Genomic DNA, 23009 nt, shown 5'->3' with positions numbered 1-23009 from the left:
GTCAGCTATACCTGATTTTTCAATCTCTCCACATACTATGGCTTCTCGATGTTCCTCTAACTGTACTTTTAGTGGACGACACGTCTCACCATTGTATAGTTTTCATATTTACATGGAATTCCATATACACAGTCCTTAGTCATGATTTTTTCTGTAGGAAAATATTATGACAATTTACAAAAAAAAAAGAAGACTATTTAAAGTACATTTAATTTCAAACCAAACTAAAATAAGAGTTTAACTTTTTCAATTTCTTTTCTTTTGTAGAAAAAACTGAATTAAAAAAACGCTAAATAAAATACACATAAAGCAGAACAAATGATTCCATTAAGCAACAAATCGCGATTTATACAACTTATGTGGTTGACGTGGGCGTTCGCATTACTGGTAGGTTTTCTTTATTCAACTCTGTTTTTTACTCCTATCCATTCGGTGATGGGATTCAACTTCTTTTTTTTTTTCTTTTTTTTTTGTAGAAATTAGTTGTCCTTTTTTCATGTCTATAAAATGTTTGGTTTAAAACAAAAATAAGAACCAATTGAAATTTTTTTGTCTGTGTCTTTTTTTCACCTTCCCCTAAATTTAACAACTGAAATGAAAATTTCATTTTTAGCCAATCAGTTGTCACAAAGTGATTAGGCAAGAGAATTTAAAAGCTGGTTTTGCAAACTTTTGTAAATGTTGTGATCAATTTGTTTGAAAAACTTGAATCTCATCAAAGATTTCATTTGTTAATTTTTTTCTGCTTAAACTCAAATGTTAAATATGGTAAAAATTCTTTGAATTCACTATGAAATGTAATTAAGAATTTTTTTGGGCCCTAAATTAAATTAAAATAAGATTGCAAAAAAAATTGTGGGCTTAAATTTAATTTAAAATGTAAATAAAAAATTCTTTTGGTCTTAAATTCAATATGATTAAAAAAAATTCAATGAGATTTTTAAAAATTAATGAGATTTAAAAAAATTCAATGTGAATAAAAAAATTCAATGTGAATAAAAAATTCAATGTGATTAATAAAATTCAATGTGATTAATAAAATTCAATGTGATTAAAAAAATTCAATGAGATAAAAAAAATTCAATGAGATAAAAAAAAATTCAATGCGATAAAAAAAAGTTCAATGAGATTTAAAAAATTTGATAAAAAATTTAATGTGATTAAAAAAATTCAGTGAGATTAAAAAAAAATAATGTGATTAAAAAAATTTAATGTGAATAAAAAATCAATGTGAATCCAATTCTTTAAAATTCGTTTGGGCTTTAATTCAATTTAAAATGTGATTTAAAATTTTTCTTTTGTGTTTTAATTCAATGATTTAAAAAATAAGAAAATGTAAAATGTTCACTTGCGTCTGCAACTGCTAAATTTGTTCCTTTAGCAAGAGCTAACAGACCTTAAGTAATTATTAAAAAAAAAAAAAACGAGAGAGTGAGTAATAGAAGAAGAAGGAAAGAAGGAGAGATAGAAAGAAGTCACTTACTGATGCGCCTTTTACAATGGACTACTATACTATCTTTTTATTTGGAGACGAAAATAAGTCAACATAAGTTACTTCCCTTTAGGCGTCGCAATATCTTTTTCCAACTTTGAGTAAATAAATCCATGTTAGTTCCTTGTAGATGACGAAAATAAAACCACGAATGTTCAATGAAAGTTCATCTAGCAATTCCGGTAATTTCGTCTTTTCAGAAGCTGAGTTCCACCACCTTGCTCGGTAGAATTTCCTTTCTTATCATGTACATTGAACGTCGACTTTCCATTTGTAATCTGGCTAAATTTAGCCTCTCAGCATTTCGACCTTGTGTATGCCATTAAACAACTTCTTCGTTTCTAGAAAAAATATTCTGTCTTTTAACATCAGATGCACGAATGTACTGATTTTCATGTCTTTACAGACATTTTTTTTTTTTTTACAAAGGAGTCACCACTTATCAAGGCCCAGAGGCCACTGGAGGATAAGTGTTAATAAACGTACAGTGGTCACCGGGACAATGTCGTAGCAATTGTTAGTAGTGGAAATTTGATAAATTGGATTACTTAAGGGGGACGGCTCATCAAGAACTTATTTACATTGGACTTGAAGACGACCATATTATAGTCAGCCGAAAAGCAGACAAATGGAAGAGAGTTCCACGGGTGTGTAGTTCTCAGAAAGAAACTTTGTTCATGGAATCTACGTTTAGGTTTAGACACCAATAAAGAGTGGGGGAAATTATTCGATTTTTTATAGTCCAGTCACGACATCAAGATAAAACCTAACCCTCACTTGGTTAGCTTTTTTCCAAACTTTCTTGATTTCCAACTGTTTTAAAGTCTAGTTAAGACTGTTTCTAATTCTTACATCTTTTTTGACGGAAACAAACCTCAACTGAGAAAATAACAAAAATCTTAAAAAAAAACAAATGGGAACTTGCCAAACCAAAGCAAGTACAATTCAGTCACACGATACAATAATCATCATCATTACATCAGAAATAGATAAAAAGAGTAACGCGTACATCAAATCTGTTGCCAGGGACGCTGGGAAAATGGCGGGATCCTTCGACCGCTCCAGAAAATATCTCACTACTGATGCAATTCTCTATCTGTATAAAAGCCAAGTATGTCCAAGGATGAAGTACTGCTGTCACATCTGGGCAGGAGCTGCTAAAATAGCCTATCCTGCCTTGACAGAGTACAAAATAGACTTTGTGGTTTGGTGGGGAATGCCCTTTTCTCTTCCCTGCAACCTCTCTCCCACAGAAGAGACGTTGCGAGCCTGTCTTTGTTTTATCGTTATTTCCATGGCAGGAGCTCGTCTGAGCTCCAATCCCTCGTCCCCCCTCACCAATCTTTCATGAGAAACACCCGTCTGGCTGAAACTACTGTCAATAATTTTCCCCACTCTTTATCTGTGCCTAAATCCAAACGTAGATTCCATGAGCAAAGCTTCTTTCTTAGAACTGCACGCCAGTGGAACTCTCTGCCGCTTGCCCGTTTCCCACCTGACTACAACTTGGACATCTTCAAGTCCAACATAAACAAACTCCTGACAAACCGCCCCCTTAAATAAGACACTCTATCAAAACCCTCAATACTAATGATTACTACAATACTATCTCATTGATTACTGTACACGCAATAACCCTTATCCTTGAGTGGCCTTCGGGCCTTGATAAGTGGTGACCCCCATATAAAAAAAAGTAAGAAAGAAAAAGCAGAAGGAGAGTAAGAAGAAGAAGAAGAAGAAGAAGAAGAAGAAGAAGAAAAAAAAAAGAAGAAAACAGGAAATAAAATTCCAACATTTTATTTGATTTTGTTTAAAATAAAATTTTCCACTGCTAGTAGTAATAATAAAATAATAAATATTTATTGATTTTAATAAAAATCAATAAATAATAATTAAATTTAATAAAAATCAATAAATAATAATCAAATTTAATAAAAATCAATAAATAATAATCAAATTTAATAAAACTCAATAAATAATAATCAAATTTAATAAAAATCAATAAATAATAATCAAATTTAATAAAAATCAGTAAATAATAATCAAATTTAATAAAAATCAGTAAATAATAATCAAATTTAATAAAAATCAATAAATAATAATCAAATTTAATAAAAATCAATAAATAATAATCAAATTTAATAAAAATCAATAAATAATAATCAAATTTAATAAAAATCAATAAATGATAATCAAATTTAATAAGAATCAATAAATAATAATCAAATTTAATAAAAATCAATAAATAATAATTAAATTTAATAAAAATCAATAAATAATAATTAAATTTAATAAAAATCAATAAATAATAATCAAATTTAATAAAAATCAGTAAATAATAATCAAATTTAATAAAAATCAGTAAATAATAATCAAATTTAATAAAAATCAATAAATAATAATCAAATTTAATAAAAATCAATAAATAATAATCAAATTTAATAAAAATCAATAAATAATAATCAAATTTAATAAAAATCAGTAAATAATAATCAAATTTAATAAAAATCAATAAATAATAATCAAATTTAATAAAAATCAGTAAATAATAATCAAATTTAATAAAAATCAATAAATAATAATCAAATTTAATAAAAATCAATAAATAATAATCAAATTTAATAAAAATCAATAAATAATAATCAAATTTAATAAAAATCAGTAAATAATAATCAAATTTAATAAAAATCAATAAATAATAATCAAATTTAATAAAAATCAGTAAATTATAATCAAATTTAATAAAAATCAATAAATAATAATCAAATTTAATAAGAATCAATAAATAATAATCAAATTTAATAAAAATCAATAAATAATAATCAAATTTAATAAAAATCAGTAAATAATAATCAAATTTAATAAAAATCAATAAATAATAATCAAATTTAATAAAAATCAATAAATAATAATCAAATTTAATAAAAATCAGTAAATAATAATCAAATTTAATAAAAATCAATAAATAATAATCAAATTTAATAAAAATCAATAAATAATAATCAAATTTAATAAAAATCAATAAGTAATAAAATAATAAATATTTATTGATTTTAAACTATCAGTAAAACTAAATTCTATAGACTACCCACATACAAGAGTATTTTTATGTTTGAGAAATTATCTGCACATTTAAAGTGTGTTTTTGCCGTAATTGAAATAAATTACAATTCTATAGTTAAATATTAAAAGATTTATAAGGAATCAGAATTGGAAGCGGAAATTGTATCGGAATCGGGAATTTAGTAAGGAATCAGTAATTGCATCGTTATCAGGAAAATATTAGAATCATGCCATCACTAAAAATTATACGTTCAGTAGTCGATGAAGTTCAAAAGGTTGTCGACTTATGTGCTCTAATGCGCAAATATTATTAATATAAATAAGATTATTATATAAATATCTTCTTTGTTTTGTTTTTTTCCAGGGTCTTGATAATGGGATCCTCGGTCCAACCCTTTTGGATCTGGCCAACAATGTTGGAATCGAACCCAGAGACATAAACGTCATCTTCCCTGCTCAGGGTCTAGGCTTCATCATTGGAATCAGCATCAGCAGCTTCTTGGTGAAATTGAACTACTTGCATTTCAGTATTGGTTTGGCACTCCTGTTTGGATCCGTGGTAAACATTTTAATTCCGGTCAGCCGCTCAATCGTCTGGCTAGCCATACTTATCGGTATGCAAGGATTAGCAAAAGGCGTTGTAGATATATGTGAGTATTTATTAGCTTTGTAGATATATGTGAGTATTTGTTAGCTTTGTAGATATATGTGAGTATTTATTAGCTTTGTAGATATATGTGAGTATTTGTTAGCTTTGTAGATATATGTGAGTATTTGTTAGTTTTGTAGATATATGTGAGTATTTGCTAGTTTTGTAGATATATGTGAGTATTTATTAGTTTTGTAGATATATGTGAGTATTTGTTAGTTTTGTAGATATATGTATTTGTTAGTTTTGTAGATATATGTGAGTATTTATTAGCTTTGTAGATATATGTGAGTATTTGTTAGTTTTGTAGATATATGTGAGTATTTGTTAGTTTTGTAGATATATGTGAGTATTTGTTAGCTTTGTAGATATATGTGAGTATTTGTTAGTTTTGTAGATATATGTGAGTATTTATTAGCTTTGTAGATATATGTGAGTATTTATTAGCTTTGTAGATATATGTGAGTATTTGTTAGTTTTGTAGATATATGTGAGTATTTGTTAGTTTTGTAGATATATGTGAGTATTTATTAGCTTTGTAGATATATGTGAGTATTTGTTAGTTTTGTAGATATATGTGAGTATTTATTAGTTTTGTAGATATATGTGAGTATTTATTAGCTTTGTAGATATATGTGAGTATTTGTTAGTTTTGTAGATATATGTGAGTATTTGTTAGTTTTGTAGATATATGTGAGTATTTATTAGCTTTGTAGATATATGTGAGTATTTGTTAGCTTTGTAGATATATGTGAGTATTTGTTAGCTTTGTAGATATATGTGAGTATTTGTTAGTTTTGTAGATATATGTGAGTATTTGTTAGTATTGTAGATATATGTGAGTATTTATTAGCTTTGTAGATATATGTGAGTATTTATTAGCTTTGTAGATATATGTGAGTATTTGTTAGCTTTGTAGATATATGTGAGTATCTGTTAGCTTTGTAGATATATGTGAGTATTTGTTAGCTTTGTAGATATATGTGAGTATTTGTTAGCTTTGTAGATATATGTGAGTATTTATTAGCTTTGTAGATATATGTGAGTATTTGTTAGCTTTGTAGATATATGTGAGTATTTGTTAGTTTTGTAGATATATGTGAGTATTTGTTAGCTTTGTAGATATATGTGAGTATTTATTAGCTTTGTAGATATATGTGAGTATTTGTTAGTTTTGTAGATATATGTGAGTATTTATTAGCTATGAGATTCGAGAGGGGGTGCATAGTGTCTCAGATTAAAAGACTACAAGAATAGTAAGGAGACCTGACAATTTTCTGGAATCTTAGAAAATGAACTATTTTTGTTACTACTACTACTACTGCTACTACTACTACTACTACTAATTATAATAATAATAATACTACTAATAATAATAATAACTTGGATGTCTTCAAGTCCAACACAAACAAATTCCTGATGAACCGCAATCCCCAACAACACTTTTCCTAAATCAACACTTTTTGAGTCCAGTGGTAACAAGAAGTTCAGGACGACTGGAAACAATGCCGAGATAAGAGGAGAGCGCATACAGCAAAGCTCCAAATGGTCACTCATTTAGTACTGATCAAGTTCAACGTTGCTTAACTTCGGTGAACCAAATGGGAATCGGTACGTCACTGTTATTATGCCGTATGAGAGTATTCTATCTCTACAAGAGCACCATTCACCCATGCATGGAGTATTGTTGTCATATTTGGGCTGGTGCATCTACTACTAGTCTCTCACTCTTAGAGTCCAAAAAAGAGTTTCCAACCTAATAGGCCTTGCATTATCAAGTATCTCCAACCTCTGCCCCATCGCCAAAATATCGTGCTTGTTTTACATGTTGATGGAATGTGCTTTGATGAATTCAATGCACTTGTACCTCCTCGACATAAAATGTACCCCTCGACATAAATTGTACCTCCTCGACATAAATTGTACCCCTCGACATAAATTGTACTTCCTCGACATAAATTGCACCCCCTCGACATAAATTGTACCTCCTCGACATAAATTGTACCCCTCGACATAAATTGTACTTCCTCGACATAAATTGCACCCCCTCAACATAAATGGTACCCCTCGACATAAATTGTACCCCCTTGACAAAAATTGTACCCCCTCGACATAAATTGTACCCCCTCGACATAAATTGTACCCCCTCAACATAAATTGTACCCCCCGACATAAATTGTACTTCCTCGACATAAATTGCACCCCCTTGACATAAAATATACCCCTCAATATAAATTGTACCCCTCGACATAAATTGTACCCCTCGATATAAATTGTACCCCTCGATATAAATTGTACTTCCTCGACATAAATTGTACCCCTCGATATAAATTGTACCCCTCGATATAAATTGTACCCCTCGATATAAATTGTACTTCCTCGACATAAATTGTACCCCTCGATATAAATTGTATCCCTCGACATAAATTGTACCCCTCGATATAAATTGTACCCCCCGACATAAATTGTACTTCCTCGACATAAATTGCACTCCCTCGATATAAATTGTACCCCTCAACATAAATTTTACCTCCTCGACATAAATTGTACCTCTTCGACATAAATTGTACCTCTCAACATAACTTATACCCCTCGACGTAAATTGTACCGCTCGAAATAAATTGTACCCCCTCGACATAAATATTCCTGAGCAGTAAAATCCATTCCCAACAATGTAGAAACCCCCAGATGCCATAAAGCCTTCTACTCTAATAGTTTCTTCCCTTGAACTGCTAGATTTTGGAATTCCCTTCCTGTTACCTGCTTCCCTGACATGCAGAAGTTTAAATGTAATGTGAACAGATATCTTGTTGCTCAACTCCCTACATAATATCCCTGTAGATTTGGTCCCAAATAGTAGCACCCGTATGTCCAAGTGATATTGTGTCTTTTTTTGATGAAGAAACAATTTAAAGAAAAAAGAGGGTTTGAATTCTCTGTTTGATTAAACAAAATAATAATCGTTCTTAATTTCTCTTGCAGTTGTCTTCACACTTTGTCTTCGTCTTTTCCGCAAACAACGTGGCTGGCATATGTTGCTCATCCCCATATCAGCATCTTTTTCATCTTTTGTCATCCCGTTTGTCGTGCAACCATTTCAGAGTCACTGGGTAATCAAAGTCGGTTCAAACATCACATCGATCAGTAATTGCACGATGGATACATGTTTGGAGATTCCCTCAAGGATTATCATTCCATACAGCCTAACTGCGGTGGCATTATTACCACCGATAATCGCTTTCTTTGTGTATGCCACATTCAATGCCGAAGCAGCTGCAAACATTTACCACAGTATCAACAAAGCGGAAACCCTGAAAGTTGCCCATTTCAAAGACAGGTGGATCATAATTTTACTCACGTTTCTGTTCCATGTTCCCGTTTTTGGTAGTGTCATCGGCTACAGTGACATGCTCACGTTATACGGGACCTCAAAACTGTTCTTATACAGCAAAAGCTTCATGGCCTACATGACCGCTCTCTTCTGGGGTTTCATGTTAATCGGACGACTTTTCAATATGGTGGTGTGTAATTTTATACATTTAGAAATTCTCCTTCGAGTCAATTTTGTGGGTCTGGTCTTCTTTGCCACAATCTTACTTATCCATCAGGAGACACAGGTGAAATTCCTTCTTTGGGTCGGAACTATCGGTTACGGCTTTTTTCAGTCTTCTTTCTTACCGTCTGTGATTGCGTGGATAAGCACGTTCATGGAATTGGATTCTGTTATTCTGTCAACAAGCTTGATTGCTAACGCTATCGGTGAGTTGTTCGTGCCCTACATGGAAGCACTGTCATTCACCAAGGATGGACGCAGCTATTTGATGTTTGTAGTATTCACTCTTAGCATCATAGAAGCAGGACTTTTCATCAGTATGAGCAAGTATAAGCGCTATTGGCAACAAAGGGTAATAGAGGCTTAAGCCTAGATGCATGGTCGGTCCAATGGACATCATAAAAGACTATGGAATCGGCTGAATCATATCTGATCAGATCTATTGTGGGCATTTGTACCTTAACACTGTTGGGAAAGGTATAAGCCCATAATTTTACACACATTCCTAGCTATGGGTAAAATAGCAAGTTGTGTTCAATTAATTGTATGTAAGCAATCGTTTACAGTAGGTATTATTATAATTGATATTAAATAACTCAAAAAAATAAAAGTACAGAATAGTTAACAACAAAGAATTTATAAATTAAAAATAAACAACAACACGTAATTTATATAAATTATACAACATCAGGTTACATTCAGCCGCCATCTTGTTTTGATTTTGCTTATTCATATAATATCAACAAATTTTAAGCATGATTTTCTCAATTTTACATGTATAATACTAACTGGATTCAAACTTAAAATGATTGCTCATCTAATACTATATAAGAAAAACAACAACACAAAACTGTTTTAAGATCTATATTGAATTTTTCTCGCAGTTTGCTCTGGCTGCAACCATTAACATTTACCCCAAAGTTTTACAAATTGTTTTGATTTCTGATAGTATTCGTCATTCATTCTAATGCGTTTTATATAAATTATGTGTTGCTTTTTATTTTTTTGGTGTGAAGGGGGGGTGTACGAGTTCTGTATTCCCCTCTCTTTCACGTCAAAAATGGAATTTCCATTAAAAAAAAAAAAAAAAAAAAAAAAAACGAAGCCATGGTTAAACAAGTCCTTCAAATTCAAACATCGCAATAATAAAATATGATTCATGACTGAAAAAAAACACAATTTGAATGAAGTTAATAAAAAATTTGGAGAGTCGAAAGTGGACCTTAATTTACTTCTGGCATTCTCTCTCTCTTTGTCCCCAGATTTTGTCCTTTAGTTCTCAAATTCCATGAGCGATGTTTCTGATAAAGGGGAAAGAATTGCTGTTGTTTGGAGTGAGTAAATAAATAATCTGATGAAAGAAGGAACAGGCGATTTTGACCAAAGTTAACACCTTACATAGCCTAACATCACAAGTGCATTTGAGAAGTTTTATTACCACACATGCGGAAAGACCTGACATATAAAATCAACAGAAGGTTCTTTGACATGACAGGGGCGCATTTGAAATGAATGTTTCTGTTTAAAGCACAATTGCATCATGATACTTGACTTTTTCATTTTAAACTTAAATTCAAGCCATTATCACCACACAAGCAGAAAGCCAGGCATATAAAATCAACAGTAGGTTCTTTGATATGATAGGGGCGCATTTGAAATGAATGTTTCTGTTTAAAGCACAATTGCATCATGATACTTGACTTTTTCATTTTAAACTTAAATTCAAGCCATTATCACCACACAAGCAGAAAGCCAGGCATATAAAATCAACAGTAGGTTCTTTGATATGATAGGGGCGCATTTGAAATGAATGTTTCTGTTTAAAGCACAATTGCATCATGATACTTGACTTTTGCATTTTAAACTTAAATTCAAGCCATTATCACCACACAAGCAGAAAGCCAGGCATATAAAATCAACAGTAGGTTCTTTGATATGATAGGGGCGCATTTGAAATGAATGTTTCTGTTTAAAGCACAATTGCATCATGATACTTGACTTTTTCATTTTAAACTTAAATTCAAGCCATTATCACCACACAAGCAGAAAGCCAGGCATATAAAATCAACAGTAGGTTCTTTGATATGATAGGGGCGCATTTGAAATGAATGTTTCTATTTAGAGCACAGCTGAAGCATGATACTTGACTTTTGCATTTTAAACTTAATATAAGCCATTATATATAAAATAATTTTATAAAATCAACAGTAGGTTCTCTACAGTGCAATGTAGACTACAATGAATTGTGGACTGTCACTGCAAGGAAGGATATGAAGCTTCCTCTGGTGCACCACGGTGGGTCCTAACTAGAACAAGCAATCAATTGCTTTAATTGAAAAATGGGCAGTTTAACTTATTTCGATGACAATAAAAATATGGGATTGTGAAACATTCGTTGATCATTATTAAATCCTGGACAACAGCAGGTCTCCCTGCTAGTAATTAAAATGTGCAATCGTTTCTATAATCTGACTATATTTGGTACAAATAAACATTAGTGGATATAGAGATTTTCAAACCTCTTCAATCCTCACCATTCAAAGTCAATCAATCCTTCTCATCCTCTTTATCCTCGAGTGGCTTTTTGATCTCCATAAGTGATGACTCATTAGTGAATGAAAGAAAAAAATTTCAATAATTTACTTCTAATTCTTCTTTTTATTTCCACGCTTAGTATCATAGACATACATTTAGCAATGGTCCATTAGAGTTAACAAGAAAAAAGGGTGTGAAAAAAATCTCAGCAAATAACTGTTACCAAAGGCAATAAAAGGTTTCTACTGATTTGCATCGTGTTTTTTTTTTTTTTTTTTTTTTTTTTGTGTGTGTGTGTGTGTGTGTGTGTGTGTGTGTGTGTTATAATGTGTTAAAGTGTTTATATTTCAATTTAAGATTTTGGTCAAATCGGAGAGTTGCATTTCATAATGGCAGAAATTTGATTGATTGGTTTTTCATCTTTTTAGTGAAAAAAAAAAAAAAAGAAACAATTATATAACAACTAGCTGTTCAAACCGCAATGAAATTTAATTTTCGGCCAACCTGAAAGAAAAAGAAAACATAATGAGACCTCGGTGATTTATGGAAAGTTGGGGTGGCTGTTTTGGATTCTAACTGTACCGATTTCCAATTTGAACAAAATTTTGAATGAAATTAAAAAAAAAAAAGATTTAAAACGTTTTAACACACACACAAGTATGCAGGTAGGTGGAGTAACTTCTAGTGTCTTTGATAATTTTTTTTTTTAAGGTTTTTTTTCTCATGCGAGTAGTTTTAGTGTTTTCTTTATGGCTTGATTAGTATGGAAGCACATACATAAGTTAGAGTTTAATGCTAGTATGTTATTAACGCCCCGTCTTTATTCAGCAACAGCAACATTAAAGACGTTGGCAACCTTCACGTGGGTCCTTCCATCTAGAAAGAATTCTTACTAGAAAGATATCGGGGAAACGAATGCTAACAAATAATTATCATGAAATATGCTTAACAACAACAACAACAACAACAACAACCCCCCCACACACACACACAAGAACAAGGTAACACATTGCATACAAGGGCCCTAATTTCGGTTTAGTGTTTTCTGTTTCAAGGGCGACAACTCATGTCCTTGTTATATTGCACTTTTTTTGTTCGTTTGTTTTTAGGAGTTATGACATGTTTTCGTGTTTTTGTATAAGATTATAATATCACAAAATGCTTGGAATTTTTTGATTGTGCATCTAACTATCAAAATAATGAGCATTCTATGTTGTCGAGGTTTAATATAGAGGCAGATAAAGTTGTTCTTGTCCAGAATTTCCCTAATGTTAAAAATACTTACAAAACTATTTAAACGTTGTCTTAAGGAGAATAGTTTCCCATCTCCCTGGAAAATTTCATCAGTATGCCCTGTATTTAAGAATTCAGGTGATCGCTCATCCCCCTCTCAGTACAGGCCAATAAGTCTCCTGTGCGTCATGAGTAAGTTGCTGGAATCTGTGTTAAATACAGAAGTAATCAACCATCTCAACAAAAATAACCTTCTTAGTGACACTCAATATGGTTTCCGTTCTGCTAGATCTACAGCAGATGTGCTTACAGTTATATCTCATAGGATTAGCAAATCTCTCGACGAAGGCAACCTTTCCAGGGCAATTGCTCTTGACATATCTAAGGCCTTTGATAGGGTTTGGCATAAAGGTTTACTTCATAAGATCTCTAGCTATGGTATAGCTGGAAATGTCTTCTCAATTATTAAATCATTTCTTTCTGATAGGTTCATAAGAGTAGTAGTTGAGGGGCAAAAATCAGAAGCCCACAGTATTAATGCCGGTGTCCCTCAGGGGTCCATCCTGGGCCCAACTCTTTTCCTGATCTACATTAATGATCTTCCAAATCACATCCTTACATCATTTGTAGACATTTATGCTGACGACACTACCATTTATGGTAGCACATCTAAGACAGTAAATGACCAAGTTCTCTCCAATTCTCTCTCCTCTGATCTTGAGCATGTAGTACAATGGGGAAAGGAGTGGCTGGTTACTTTTAATGCATCTAAAACCAAGCTTCTCTCTTTACATCATCAACATTCTGATCCCCATCTGGCATCAATTGAAATGAATGGCTCTCGTCTTCAGGAGGCCTCAAGTTTTGACAAGCTTCTGGGCTTGACCATTACTCCTGATCTTAAATGGAACACATACATCAAGTCTGTTGCCAAGGTCGCTGGAAAGATGGTGGGATCCTTCTACCGCTCCAGAAGATATCTCACTACTGATGCAATTCTCTATCTATATAAAAGCTAAGTACGTCCAAGGATGGAATACTGTTGCCATATCTGGGCAGGAGCTGCTAAAAACAGCCTATCCTGCCTTGACAGAGTACAAAATAGACTTCGTGGCTTAGTGGGGGATGCCCTTTTCTCTACCCTGCAACCTCTCTCCCACAGAAGAGACGTTGCGAGCCTGTCCTTGTTTTATTGTTATTTCCATGGCAGATGCTCGTCTGAACTCCAATCTCTGGTCCCCCCTCGCCAATCTTTCACGAAAAACACCCGTCTAGCTGAATCCACTGTGAAATATTTCCCCCACTCTATATCTGTGCCTAAATCAAAATGCGGATTCCATGAACAAAGCTTCTTTCTTAGAACTGCACGCCTGTGGAACTCTGTTCCGTCTGCCTGCTTCCCTCCCACTACAACTTGGATGTCTTCAAGTCCAATGTTAACAAATTCCTAATGAATCGCCCTCTTAAGTAAACCCTTCAGCAAATCTCCTCACTAACTTAATGTACTTGCAATAACCCTTATCCCTGAGTGGCTTCCGGGCCTTGATAAGTGGTGATCACTGTGTAAAAAAATAAATAAATAAATAAATATGCCAGTGACTGCAATGGCCGCTTAATGTTTAGAAATGTCATTCTGATATTCCGAGAATTATACAAAAAAAAATTATGATTTTGCGATTAAATGAAATGGTTCTATTCACTAAAGAAATGGCAGAAACACTAGAGGATGACCTTCAATCTGTAGTGGAATGGGGACAAAAATGGATGGTTACGTTCAATGCCGCCAAGACTAAACTAGTTTCCTTCAATAATTACAAGAAACCTTCTCTACCACCAAAAGCAATGGCCAACGACACTTTATCTGAGAGTACATCTTTCAAACTCCTTGGCCTAACGTTCACAGGAAACATGAGTTGGAACAATTACATTGAGAGCATTGCCAGGACCGTTGCAAAGAAGGTAGGTTCTCTCTACCATGCTAGAAAGCTACTAACGCCCGAAATTATCCTGTACCTCTATAAGGCCACCATTCGCCCATGTATGGAGTATTGTTGTCATATTTGGGCCGGTGCATCTGCTACTAGTCTCTCACTCCTAGACAGGGTTCAAAAGAGAGTCGCCAACCTAATAGGTTCTGAACTGTCATCTAAGCATCAGCCTCTGTCCCATCGACGAAATATAGCATCCCTCTGCCTATTCTACAAGTATTTTAACGGTGAATGCTCTGACGAACTGCAAGCACTTGTGCCCCCACGACGTAAACACCCACAACAAACCCGACAGGCAGCTAAATCTCACCCCCACACAGTAGAGATCCCTAGATGTAAAAGATCTTTCTACTCCAGTAGTTTCTTCCCCAGAACCGCTAGACTTTGGAATTCCATTCCAGGTCCCTGCTTCCCCAACTGTACTGACGTGCAGAAGTTCAAGTGTAACGTGAACTAACATCTTGCTGCCCAAATCCCTACATAGTACCCCAGTAGATGTTACCCTTGATAGTAGCCCCCTACACCAAAGTGGCAATGTGTCTTGTTTGGGGTGAAAATATAAAAAAAAAAAAAAAGATATTTGTAACGATCTGAAAATCGGTACTGTAATAATAAAGTAGGTTAGATTACCCGGTGTCACCCAGGATTGATTTATTTATTGGAAATCCAATGGTTCTGAAAACTTTAATAGCAAAATAATTTTTTTTAAATAAGAATAATGGAAAAAACTATGAAGAAATAATTAGGTCATTCTTCTAAATTGTTAATATACTGTTCCATCAATTGAGAATAAAAAAAAAATGCCTTAAAAGAAGAAAGCGTAAGTTAAAAAGTTTTGTATTAAGATTGAAAATATATACAAACTAACAGGAAATTAATAATGATGCTATGAAGAAATTATCTTATGATGATTTACTGGTGTAAATGAGGTGGGGGAAGTGGTGGTACATCTGAGTGTGAGAGCGAAAATTCCTCCTACTTTTGTATGGATGACTAAATTAGGAGTTGTTGAGCCAGAACCAATGTAAAAAATTATTAAAAGAGAAGAAAACGAATGAATATTAGCCAAAAACATGCATAAAAATTAGCCTACATGGCCGCCAACAATGATTTGCATATGCATGTTTGAATTAGAAAGCGATAATCATCAATAAAATAATGGAAAAATCACTTTATCATATATATATATATATATATATATATATATATATATATATATATATATATATATATATATATATATGTATAGGGGCATTATATTTATTTATATATGTATTATGGAAGATCAGAATACCATTTGTACCATCGGTTTCAAATCCTAACAAAGACGACCTATGATAGATCTCCATAATCTGACTTTCTTCAGTCTTTGTTTATGTCTGTCTCTCTAGGAGATGGAGACACATAAACAGGTTGAAGAAGTCCAGTAAAGAAGGTCTACTTTGTTAGGATTTGAAACTGACATGATGTTTTGATCTTTTGTCATACATATTGATATGACTTGTGAGTTTGTTTTGAATCCTTTTGTCACCACTGATATGATCCCGGAAAAGATATATATATATATATATCGTTTGAAGTAGCTGAGCAATCTTGCTTCAGTTCGAGTAATAAATCTAGTAGTTGTAGTACTCAACGAGTGTTGTAGTCGAAGTGGGAGTTCCTAGTGTGAGACTTGCATGCCTGTCAACATGTCTTTCAAATGTACCTATCTACTATGCCTCCCCACGGGACAGAGTTAGACACCAGGGTCGTTTTTTAACGTGGAGAAAAGGTACAAAAATAAAAATTGTCTCAGTCGTGAAGGACTGCTCCTCCACCGAAAGAGAACAAGAAATGGAAGTGCAGCATCTGAAGAACAGATACTACACTTTGATCTTGACCAAAAGAATTGCAATATTGCAAGGAAGAAAGACCTGGATGTACCTATATTCATTATATCACATATATAAATAAATGTGTGTGTGTGTGTGTGTGTGTGTGTTGTGTGTGTGTGTGCACCTGAGGTAGATCTCATAATCACATATAGAGATTATCTATATATTACAAGGAATAATTTGCTCATCGAACTAATTTGAAAAAAAAAAAAAAAATGAAAAAATAATAATGATAATGTCGTTCATCAAATTCATTTGTTTACAATATAATGCCAGCTGATATTTGGGCCTGATGATGAATGCCCTGGAAAAGTCACTTCTGATTAATGTTTAGTTTTAATCTATGCAAACGAAGAAATGATTTGCAGCGATTTTAAATGGTACCTTTTCTTTTATCATAAATTGAACTCATTAATAAGAAAAAATTAAAATAAAATGGTGAGGCATACCCGGACTTGAACAGGAGATTATTCGATTTGCAGTCGAAAGCTCTACCACTGAGCTATATTTCCAAATGACAATAAATAAATTTTATTTTTAAGAAGAAATTATTTGCTGAAATTTTATTATTTCCCTTGACTGGTGTAACGTAAAACATTCCCCTGTAAAAATTCTTTCTTATCTATACAAGAGAAAAGACTACATTTAAGATTGGATTTTTTTGATTTCCGACACTTATCAGCTGAATTTCTGTACAAAACATAGCTAAGAACACTGCCAGACATATAAATTAGCTTTGTGTGAAATTTGCAAAACGATAGACAGGCGTTTCAGAATCTATGAGGAAAGAACACACACACAAAGTGACTTTTATGTAAGAAGTGTAGATGTAGATAAATAAACTTCAGTTTAGTAAAATATGAATAGTGAACCCCTGCTCGTGCATTTTGTAGAGTTATCTGATCTTGTTCAAGGTAGGAGGGGAAGAAGGAGGGTCAACATCTCCTCAATTGTTCACACAATCTATGATATCTCCAATTGGGAAGATATTTACATGTAATGAACGAAAAGCCAGTCAGATGACAGGCCATGATTACCACCTTTGATTACTACTCGGGGGGGGGGGGCGTTATAACCGAGGTTTCGTCATCACCTGCCAATGCTGCTATTGTCCAACAAAGACAGATCTCGAGGAGAAGGCGTATTTCACTTTTTATTTTTATATTTCCCATTCCAATCACTAACACACCTTTCTAATCTCCGCTAATACGCAGGTCACAGGAGTCATCTTTTGAGTCAAACTTTTCTTACACATGCCTGACTTTTAACAGGAATTAGATCGACATGGTATTTCGTCTGGGAAGATGTTAAACCTGAATCCACTGTATGCACCGAGGTAAGTTCTGGGATTCATTACAATTGTCCTGATTTATTTCCTCCTGTCCATGAGGTCGGCTTTTGATTAATAATGGGGCGGTACCAATATTTTTCCCAATTCCAATACAATTACTGATTCTGGTTTTGATTCTTTTTTTTAAATCTCTAAATATTTAGTTATAGAGTTGTTGTTGTTGTTGTTGTTGTTGTTGTTGTTGTTGTTGTTGTTGTTGTTGTTGTTGTTGTTGTTGTTGTTGTTGTTGTTGTTGTTGTTGTTGTTGTTGTTGTTGTTGTTGTTGTTGTTGTTGTTGTTGTTGTTGTTGTTGTTGTTGTTGTTGTTGTTGTTGTTGTTGTTGTTGTTGTTGTTGTTGTTGTTGTTGTTGTTGTTGTTGTTGTTGTTGTTGTTGTTGTTGTTGTTGTTGTTGTTGTTGTTGTTGTTGTTGTTGTTGTGTTTTTTTTTTTTTTTTTTTTTTTTTTTTTTTTTTAATTTTCGAATCACTGCAAAAATCCATGTACACATATATTTTTGCATATGTGAAAATACACTTACAACGGTTAATCTAAAGATTTTAGTTTTATTGGTAAAATTTAAAATCAATAAATATTGATCATTTTATCATTAATACGATGAGCCAGGGAAAATTAAGTTTTAAACAAAAAAACAATATATTAAAAAATCGTTTTTGGCATTGAAAAATCGGCACAATTCTTCTGATTCCAATACCCTCTAAAATTCTGATTTTTCCGTTTCCAGTTAATCGTCCCAACACTACTTTTAATATGGGGAAAATCTAGCTCCACGAAATGGGATAGTTTAGAGTAGGACAAGAAAAAATGCCTCAGTCTAGAAGTAAAGTTTTATTGAATTAAAAAAAGAAATAATAATTTAAGAATAAAATTTGTTATTGCAAATTTAATAAAAAGTTTATTGATTTAAAACCCAAGTCAATGAATTAATTATACAAGGTGATCCACTCCCTGAAAAATACAACCCATTGAACCGTTAATAAAAATTAACAATCCTTTTTGCAATTCAACTAATTTTTCCAAGTGCTCTAACCACTGTGCCACAGGTCCTTGCCGTTAGAGTACTTAGAAAAATACAATTGTAAATTACTTTCTTTTTTTTTTACTTTTTTTTTTTTTTTACATTTTCACCCCAAACAAGGCCCATTGCCACTTTGATGTAGGGGATTACTATGAGGGACATAAGCTACAGGGGTACTCTGCGGGGAGTTGGGCAGCAAGATGTCGGTTCACGTTACACTTGAACTTCTGCATGTCAGTACAGTTGGGGAAGCAGGCACCCGGAAGGGAATTCCAAAGTCTAGCGGTTCTGGGGAAGAAACTACTGGAGTAGAAAGCTCTCTTACATCTAGGGATCTCAACTGTGAAGGGGTGGGATTTTGCTGCTTGTCGGGTTTGTCGGGGGTATTTACGTTGAGGGGGTACAAGTGCTTGCAATTCGTCAGAGCATTCACCGTTAAAGTACTGGTAGAACAGGCAGAGAGATGCTACATTTCGTCGATGGACCACTATCCAGTCATGGCTGATTGAAATGAGAACATGCCACCCCTGTGAAGTTAATATCGGGTTCCATTCGAAATTACGTCGAGATTCCCAAGTTCTACAGAAACATTCCTAAGTTCGACAAGATATACCTGTCCAAAGTTAGAGGTTACATCGATTGAAACATTGTGAAAATGATGTTGGAGATGTAAACAGTAGCTCGAAGATTCCAAATAATATAAATAAGCAATCCTCATCCAAAAAAATTAGAAACGTAAGACACATGTTTTTTGTTTTTTTTTTAAATTTACATAATGGATGCCTAAAAGTATAATGCATAAGTGAACACACACACACACACACATACACACACACACACATACACATACACACACACACACACACACACACACATACATATATATCACACTGAGAAAACACAATTGCTTAAATGTAATTATCTGGGCTGGTGCATCTGCTACTAGTCTCTCGCTCCTGGACAAGGTTCAAAAGAGAGTCGCCAACCTGATAGGTCCTGAACTGTCATCTAGGCTTCAGCCTCTGTCCCACTGAGGAAATGTTGCATCCCTTTGCCTGTACTACAATTATTTTAATCGTGAATGCCCCGACGAACTACAAGCACTTGTACACCGACGTAAATACCAACAACAAACCCAACAATCATGTATGGAGTACTGTTGTCACATCTGGGCTGGTGCATCTGCTGCTTGTCTCTCGCTCCTGGACAGGGTTCAAAAGAGAGTCGCCAACCTGATAGGTCCTGAACTGGCATCTAGGCTTCAGCCTCTGTCCCATCGACGAGATGTTGCATCTCTCTGCCTGTTCTACAAATACTTTAATGGTGAATGCTCTGACAAACTGCAAACACTTGTACCTCCCCGACGTAACTACCCTCGACAAACCCGACAAGCTACTAAGTCTCATCCCTTTACAGTAGAGATCCCTAGGTGCAAGAAAGCCTTTTACTCCAATAGTTTCTTCCCCAGAACTGTAGGACTTTGGAACTCCCTTCCGGGATTCCGCTTTCCCAACTGCACTGATATGCAGAAGTTCAAGTGTAATGTTAACAAACATCTTTCTACTCATCTCCCTTCATAATGACTCTGCTAATTAAGTCCTTGATAGTAGCCCCCTGCTTGTGCCTTGTTTAGGGTGAAAATTGAATAAAAAAAAAAAAATCCATTGTATCTATAAAAGTGAGAATGCGTGCGTGTGAGGACAATTCTCAACCTATACACTCAACGAATTTTTGATCTACAAATTCGACTTGAAATTTAGTATATAGGGTTTTCAGAAATTTGGAAAACTTTTTATCGATTTTCATCCGGAAAAAAGTGCTGCTAAGGGGTCAACATTGAAAATTTGGTACTTGGGTTCGTCAGATTTTTATTTGTTTGTCAACTTTTTAACGACTGCGCATGCACAGTCGTTAAAAAGTTGAACGCTTTCTTTATGTTACGAATAAGTAGGCTTGAAAGACCTGAGAACGATTTTGGCATTGAAAATCAGCACAAATGAGTATTTTTTTTTACAAGGGAGTCATCACTTATCAAGACCCGAAGGCTACTCAAGGATAAGGGTTAATGAATGTAAGGTGGTAGTGTATTGTAGATTGGGTAGCATTTGGATTATTTTAGGTGACAACTCAACAAGAACTTGTTTACATTGGACTTGAAGGCTACCATATTGTAATCAGCCGAAAAGCAGGCCAGTGGAACAGTGTTCCACAGGCGGGCAGTTCTAGGAAAGAAGCTTGTTCATAGAAGCTGTGTTTTGATTTAGGCACAGATAGAGAGTGGAGGAAATTGTTGATAGTGGTTGTAGCTAGTCGAGTGTTTTTTGTAAAAGTTTGGCAAGGGGAGGGATTTTTAGAATGAAACTAAACTATGTTGGTGATGTTCTCAATGTATGATCAAACGAAGTAGTCCAGCGGATTCAGGTCGGGGGAGGAGGAGGGGCCTAGTGAGAGAAGGGTACAAAGTCGTAGCACTTCTTCTGAAGCAAACCTGAGTATCTTTGGACTTTGTGGGCTGGCGCCGAGTCCTGCTGCCATACCCAGAGTCTGCCAGTGGTCACTTGATTGTACCAGGGGTTCACTACACCTTTCGTCACATCCAGGTACACTTTGGTGTTGACTTTCAAGCCAACTTCAAAGATGTGAGGTGGCATGATGTGGCCCTCACTTGAAACCACACCAAAGACCATAACCCTGAGTTGTTTGATGCATTGATCTGTGCCCTCAAGCATCGAATCATCCGAATTTACAATTTAAGGGTGCTGGCAATGGATTGATAGAGAGCATGAGTTGTACAGCGGCGCATCTCCAATCTCGCTTATTGAACATTGTATAACCTTCAGATATGATAGAAGGCTCCTATCGCTCTTGGGATTTGTACACAACTGGCCAACCAATAGATGCTCTGCAACAAAAAAAGAAAACCGGTTTTCATCAAACAGAAATGGAATCATGTCGTCTTTTCTAGGGAGACAATTTTATCTAATACAAATTAAAATTTCTGTTCTAGATAACTGATAAATAAATTTCCTGAGCAGAACAGTTTTGCAGCACTTTTATGTTTTTTTACAAAGATTAAAAGCATAATATAATGCTACTAAGCCTTATGTCTAAAATACTTATTTTGATTCTTGAAAATTTCTAAAATTTAAGGGATCTTAAGAAAAAAATTTTAATTCAGGGAATCTTGTTTTATTAGTGTCTAATGTCTATGGATCAAATTTAATGTAAATCTGAAATATTTAATTTTTCAAATGAGTGATTGTGCCTATATTATGCCTCCCTCCCCTAACACCCATTTAAAATAGTTAAAAGAAACTGAAATTTGGGGAATATTTATTAAATAATGTCTATTACTTAATTAATGTCTAGAAGTGTAAGCCATGTTTAGTTTCACAACAGTTTCCGATGGTTCGTTGTTCTGCACAAGTCCTGAGAGGTAACTGGTTTGCACTAGACAGTTCTCAAGTTGGAATCCACAGAGCAAAAGATTCTTCCCGTGTTGGGACGGAGAAAATATATGCAAAATTGCTACAGAAAGGTTTAATATTTATGGAGCAATTCTAGTTTCTGATTGGTTGGTAGCAGAACGTGAATTAATTCGATTCGTCAGTTCTTAGCAGCAGCAGCATCGTTTATAAATAGAATCTCCCAATTATGCGGGATCATACCCCATTATAAGCCTCTTATGATGGGATGTGTCTCCTAGCGGCTTCGGCTGCAGGGAGACAAGGTAGTACAAGTCAAGGATTTGTCACTTGACACTCAGCCCAACAGGTGAGGGGTCGAGAACCGGCCCAGCACCTGTTGGACTGAGGTACGCCGCCTGGGTAATACCTAGGAGGTCCACCCTCCCAGGCCTTGCCATCGGGCTTTTCAGTGGGGCAAGTTTATTGCTTGCTGCCTGAGGCGCCCCGACCGGGGAATGCCAACGGGGTTACTCAGGCAATTTTTAAAATTGCAGGAGTGCCCCTTCTTTAGGGGAGCCTGTGGGGTTCCCACTTTCTGGCCTTGTGCCAAATAATGCTGAGGTGGGCAGCATTTAAATAACTACCCCCATTATAGTCCAACTATGATGTGATGTGTCTCCTAGCGGCTTCGACTGCAGGGAGACAGGGTAGTAGTACACGCCAAAGATTCGTTACTTGACACTCAGCCCGAGAAGTGAGGGGCCGGGAACCGGCCCAGCACCTGTCAGACTGAGGTACACCACCTGGTTAATACCTAGGAGGTCCACCCTCCTAGGCCTTGCCACTG

At 34.4% G+C, this 23009-nt stretch overlaps 1 protein-coding gene across 1 annotated transcript; it reads left to right on the top strand.

Annotated features, from left to right (window-relative positions):
• Positions 1 to 23: 23 nt before the first annotated feature.
• LOC145294219 (sodium-dependent glucose transporter 1A-like) lies at positions 24 to 9124 on the top strand. Its single transcript, XM_080141327.1, has 3 exons — positions 24 to 387; positions 4920 to 5205; positions 8187 to 9124. Exons 1-3 carry the CDS (start codon positions 319 to 321, stop codon positions 9122 to 9124), a joined length of 1293 nt encoding a protein of 430 aa, XP_079997453.1. The 5' UTR covers positions 24 to 318.
• The last annotated feature ends 13885 nt before the right edge of the window (positions 9125 to 23009 follow it).

The sequence above is a fragment of the Euprymna scolopes genome, chromosome 15, assembly GCF_053919585.1.
Source record: "Euprymna scolopes isolate OS-2025 chromosome 15, ASM5391958v1, whole genome shotgun sequence".
In the NCBI taxonomy this organism is placed as follows: Eukaryota; Metazoa; Mollusca; class Cephalopoda; order Sepiida; family Sepiolidae; genus Euprymna; species Euprymna scolopes.
The sequence above is the reverse complement of the archived record's forward strand: the minus strand, read 5'-3'. Positions and strand labels throughout refer to the sequence as shown.